We start from the raw sequence: 5,942 nt of genomic DNA on the forward strand, positions 1-5,942 counted from the left end.
GAAAGTTAGAGATAAAGAATTAGTGAACATAAAGAAAGGTGACCTATAACAAGAGAGACATAAAGAGAAGAAAAAGAGGAAGACAGCAGACCACCATTTTAGAACTCCCAGGATCCCTAAAACCAGCATACAGACACTAGCAGTTGCATGTAAATGGGTGCTTTATGACTTTATTAGGCTACAGGTCTGCTTTAAAGAAACTCCTAGGTTTGTATATTAAAACTGCTATTGGCTCACCGCTTGTTATTTCTACAAAGAAAATAAAGGTCCAGAGGCTATAAATACTGAACAAACAAGTCGTAACATTAGATAGTAGCAGGAGATCGTGTAATAAACATAATATAGATGGGACAAAAGTAAAGAAGGAAGAACAGTTCTTGGCCATACACAAAAACCAAGAACTGTCATGTGGAGACTTTTTGTATAGAGTGTAGGCAGATAAATGCAGCCCAAGGCAGGCAAATATCAGTGGAGGAGGTTAGGAGAAGCTGTCACTTTAGAAGCATAAAGAGAACTTATCAAGTAAAGTGAAAAGGAAAGTTAGAGATAAAGAATTAGTGAACATAAAGAAAGGTGACCTATAACAAGAGAGACATAAAGAGAAGAAAAAGAGGAAGACAGCAGACCACCTATCACATTATTATCATTCTGAAGTTTCCTCCTAAAACATGATACATATGCAAGCTTAGTGAAATGCAATTTAAAATGGAGTAGCCCAAAGTTGCACCCTCCTGCAAGGGATCAGAATTACATTCTACAACAGACATCTCCCAACACTTGCAAGATAGTTTGGAACACAGCAAAAGCACCCCAGGGGAACTCTATTACACATGCTGTATTTGCATGATATGAGGCCCAGACCCAACACTTTTCATCTCTCCTTATTCAATGTAAGCTGAACTGAGCTCCCATTACAACAATAGGCCAATAGTTGAGTGCTCGAGTGAGGGACAGAATGTCCAACGTTTTAGAATTCCCAGGATCCCTAAAACCAGCATACAGACACTAGCAGTTGCATGTAAATGGGTGCTTTATGACTTTATTAAGCTACAGGTCTGCTTTAAAGAAACTTCTAGGTTTCTATATTAAAACTGCTATTGGCTCACCGCTTGTTATTTCTACAAAGAAAATAAAGGTCCAGAGGCTATAAATACTGAACAAACAAGTCGCAACATTAGATAGTAGCAGGAGATCATGTAATAAACATAATATAGATGGGACAAAAGTAAAGAAGGAAGAACAGTTCTTGGCCAAACACCAAAACCAAGAATTGTCATGTGGAGACTTTTTGTATAGAGTGTAGGCAGAAAAATGCAGCCCAAGGCAGGCAAATATCAGTGGAGGAGGTTAGGAGAAGCTGTCACTTTAGAAGCATAAAGAGAACTTATCAAGTAAAGTGAAAAGTGCTGCCTTCCCTTTCCTGATCAGAAAGATGGAAGAACAAATTATAATGAACAGTGAAAGGTTTACTTTGTGTTACTGTGAGTTGTACCACAGAAGTCTTATTAGCAGATGGATGGAAGAACCCCAAAGACTATTTAAATCTCAAATCAACTTTGTTTAAATCAGCTGATCATTTCAGGAGCATCAAAATAGGAAGGTGCTTAAAAATGGTTACAGTTTTTCCTTTTTAAAATAAAATAGGCAACAGTCTGCATCGAAAAGTCTGTCTCATGGCTGCATGTTGTAGGGAAGGACTCTTGCACTCTCTCTGAAGCTGGTGGCTCTCTGTAGAGTTCCAACAGATTCCCTGACAAGTCATAGTTAAAGTTCTCCAAGCAGCAAATCACATCAGAGTTGCAGTCTCCTGCTTGTCGAGTGGATAATAAATAGAAGCGATTACGTCAAAGCCAGATTTTTAGCATCACCATGGTCCAATTTTTAAGTCAAGAACCCTGGTGAAAAGCACCTTTAGCAACTAGCCATAAGAGAAATTTGTCTATGTTTGGTTCCTCAAGTGATGTATGAAATGCGGTTATAGACTGGGAGGGCGCTTCTACTTCACTACTATAAAGCAGGATTAGGATGATGTGCTGCCAGGCTGTCTTGGGACCATAACAGATCATCCATACACAGCAAGAACTTCATGGTCATGTAGGATGATAAATAAATATATAAAGGGTTAGGGCGCAGGGACTTGAAGAAGAAATAGAATATATTGGGCAAGCAGTTTATCTATGTCTGTATTTATTTTGTGCTTTCATGCTCTGCCACTAAAAAGCTCTTTCCCTCTGCCGCCAGGGAAATCCCCTGATCTTTTCCTCACGCTTTGTCACAGTTACAATTTAAGGATCTCTGGGTACATTTCCGGTACATAAATATTCCACTGTCTAGGTGTTCATTCCACATCCCAAATCATCCCACAACCTTTACTCAAAAAGGCAATAGATGTCTTTAACATGCAAAAGTTAAGGTACATTTTTATCAATATACTACCACCAATGTTTTGGTACGTTGTAGGATCATTTAAAAAAAAAAAAATAACTGAAAAGCAACCCAGGGTTCTCCCTAGCCCCTTTTAGCTGGGCGCACCACCTGGAAGTTTTCAGCACCCACCCGGCTGTTTTTGGGTGGTTACTAAAGAGTTTGGTCACAATACAGGGGCTGCCACCCACCTACAATTTCTTCCCACCTGGCTTAAAAAAAATTCTGGGTTGAGCACTGCAACCCCTATGCTATGATGATGGAGGTACAGTGCCTCCGGTTGCTACTGCATACTGTGGCAAAAGAAAATGTCCTGAGCTACAGCAGAACAGTTTGTATTGGTTTTCTTCTCACAATATAAATACATACCAGGAAGTTTGTATATATAAAAAAAAAAAGCTTTACTTTTATTGCATTGATGTGGTAGGCTTAGTTTTGTTTGTAAAGTGCTGACAATTGCTAATGCTTTAACATTTATCAAATTACATTTTAATAGGAACATTTTATACAAAAGTGCTCATTGAGATCCCTTTCCTGTCCAAATCCGAAACCCAGGTATGGTTGTAAAACTAAAATGAGTGTATTAATTAAACATCACCTAACACTATGAGCAGGTACTTATCGCCCTCTGGTGGAGAATTAACTAATAAAAACAAAAATAGAGTAATTAGTCAATTATTGGTATTGTTAAGATGATTTTTGTCATTATCTTCCATGGTACTTTACAATGAATAACACATAGTTCAGACACAAACAGCAAAGAGGAGGATACAGATAAAGTGGATAGTGAGGCCGAATAAGGGAGTATTTACAAATCAGTTGTACACATAATTAGGAAATACAGTTTGTGCACTCCCCTCAGCTACTCCCCTATTATATCATACATAGTGGTGGAATACATATGTATGAATACAAAGTAGTACAGGGAACACTAGGAGAGAAAGCCCTGCCCTTTTAAGCTTACAATCCTAAGGTGTCTGTATTTGTAATTTAATCAGTAGAGGTATGTACTTTAAATGTACTAAAGGATGATATGGAGAAAGGTCAGTAACTGCTTGGAAGTACCTAGTTCAGATTATGTGCTTGCCTGAAGAAAGAAGATTTTAGGTTGTGTTTGAGCACTGCAATGGTCCTGTATACAAAATTGAGACGAGGCGAGTGTGTAAGGGGGAGTTTGTAGCTTAAGTCATACCCTAATATCATGGCTAACCTAAGTTGAAAGAAAATTAAAACTTTTGATATGGCTTAGAGCAGAGGTAGGCAAACTCCGGCCTTTAGGCCGGATACGGCCTAGCCAGTATTCTAGTCCAGCCAAACGTCCCCCCTAGTTATTTATTGTTGGATCCCGCTTAATTGAAATCCCGCACAGTAGCAAAAGCAACGTGCAGCTACCAGTCTCCGGAAGGTTGACCTCGAGTGTCGTGTCTTCAACCTGAATGGACTGACGAATTATTCTTCGTCCAACACAGCATTAAAGCGGTGTGTTTAGTGTGCAACGACAGCAACAGAACTTTCAAGTGGTCGAATCTCAAGGGGCATTTCGATGCCAAGCACGCGCACACGTACAGAGTCTACACCGCGGATGAGCGGAAGACTGAGGCTGCTCACTTGCAGCCACAGTTGGAAAAAGTTTGCCGACCCCTGGCTTAGACTCCGTACTTTTAAAAACTTAGGTTAGCAATTTAAGGGTATCATGTGAACTACAAATGTTTAGCAGTAATCCATAGCGAACACATAAAAAAAATTGTGAGACGTACAGACTGCAAGGGTTTTGAGAGAAACAAAAGACAAGATGGAGGGGATTTTTGGTTAAAAACATCCAGTTGTCATTATTTAGATGCAGGTAAGCAAAGCCTAAACAACACTTAATCAGTTGCTATGTGTAAGATTAAACATTGGTTGATCTGTTTTAAAGTTTGCACCACAGTTATGATAAGCATGCACTTACTAGAAGAGAAATTCAGGAGTGGGCAATGCAAACTTATTTAAACCTTTTATCCACTTAACACAGTTTATTTACAAGTTCAGCAAAAGGCACAAAGATGATGCTGTTACCCAAGGTATCCAATCAGATTTGGATCATCGAGAATTAAGCAGTCATGATTTCCAGCGAACTAGTATAGCAAAAAATGGGATAGAGGAATCCATAGCAAACACCAGCATGCCTCATACCTTTCCAGCTCAGCGATCTTGGTGTCCTTTTCATTTTTTTCATTCTCCATTTCCTTAAGGATTTCCAATAGCCGGTCCACCTCTGCCTGTGACTTGCTGGCTTCCTCCCGATACCTTGCCACTTCCTTTTCCATCTGTTGCACCCGATCATTAACTTCTGGGTTGGATTTCGCCTCCTGTGCTGCATCCTGAGCCTGAAGGGAAATAGGTACATTTAAAAGATACAGAAAACAGGCTGACAAACATTAAAAGAACTCCAGTTTAAAAAATAGCTGATAGCTAACCTTTTAGTTTCTGGGGTATGGAGGAGCTCATAATTTGCTAAAAAGCCTACACCAGATGCCAAAAATGAATTATTGTCTATGTACTGTGCCTGTGACAGTTATGCTGGGAAGGGATGGTCACACAAAGACTGTTTTAGGGCATGTGCATGTCCCTGTGTTAGGATGCACTGCATTAGCACAGCCTATTTAAATAATCCAAAACTCAGACTGGCAAGTGCACCACTCCATATTATAGTACAGTGCCATGTGGTGCAGCATTCCAATAGGTGCATTGGAATACTAATAAGATTAGATCACACAACATAAATAATTAATGTTATTTTGCAGATGTAGGGATGCACACATTAATAAACATAGACTTGTACCAGGTGCAAACAGGTATTTAAAATGTAAGCGTGTATGACTGATCAACACACCACATGAAAAAAAATGTATTTTTTTGGAAGATAAAGTGTGTGTGGTGAGGAGAAGCCTTGCTCAACTACAGCAGGTAAAGTTTAATATGGAAAATTGATCAATGCATTACTTGAAACAAATGGAAACAATGTCTTCATCAAAACAACAAAAGGTGAGCCAAACAGGGCTGAAAAAGTGGTAAACCAATTAAACAATACTTGAAATTTCTACCCAGGAACTATACAGTGGGTTAGATTTGTCTGAAATTTAATGAAGCATGTAGTAGGTAGATCTCACTAAACAAAACAATGGAGAGTGTCAAGTCCGCGAAGCCTCTGCCTTAGCTGATATATGGTGGCAATTCAAAAATATAAGGAGAGCTTTCATTTCTTTCAGGTAATGTTTTTTCACACAAGCGTAGTCAAACTTGGGTATTATTTACAAGTTTAGATAGAAACAATGCTTAGCGGAGTTCTAAATAAATATAAATAAATATATGAAATGATGCACAAGAGGATAAAAATGACTGTTAAGCTGCGTACACACGTCAGATTTTTATCGCCCGATAATCGACATCGGCCAATTATCGGGCGAAAATCTGGCGTGTGTACAGTCGGTGTCGTCCATCGTCCGGACGACCGACCTGCCGGATCCACGGACGATGGA

The 5,942-nt window shown here is 39.3% G+C and overlaps 1 protein-coding gene and 1 long non-coding RNA gene across 12 annotated transcripts in view; one reads left to right on the top strand and one right to left on the bottom strand.

Moving 5' to 3' along the window:
* ERC1 (ELKS/RAB6-interacting/CAST family member 1) overlaps positions 1-5,942 on the bottom strand; it is a 150,411-nt gene that overhangs the window by 64,494 nt on the left and 79,975 nt on the right. For all 11 annotated transcript variants that reach the window (XM_072400058.1, XM_072400056.1, XM_072400055.1 and 8 more), the window contains one exon: positions 4,597-4,790. In XM_072400058.1, the coding sequence (XP_072256159.1) occupies positions 4,597-4,790 (194 nt within the window). The remainder of the gene's footprint in view (positions 1-4,596; positions 4,791-5,942) is intronic.
* The window catches only part of LOC140323190 (uncharacterized), an 18,544-nt gene that overhangs the window by 7,139 nt on the left and 5,463 nt on the right, over positions 1-5,942 (top strand). The window lies entirely within an intron of this gene.

This window comes from Pyxicephalus adspersus, chromosome 2 (assembly GCF_032062135.1).
Source record: "Pyxicephalus adspersus chromosome 2, UCB_Pads_2.0, whole genome shotgun sequence".
NCBI lineage: Eukaryota > Metazoa > Chordata > Amphibia > Anura > Pyxicephalidae > Pyxicephalus > Pyxicephalus adspersus.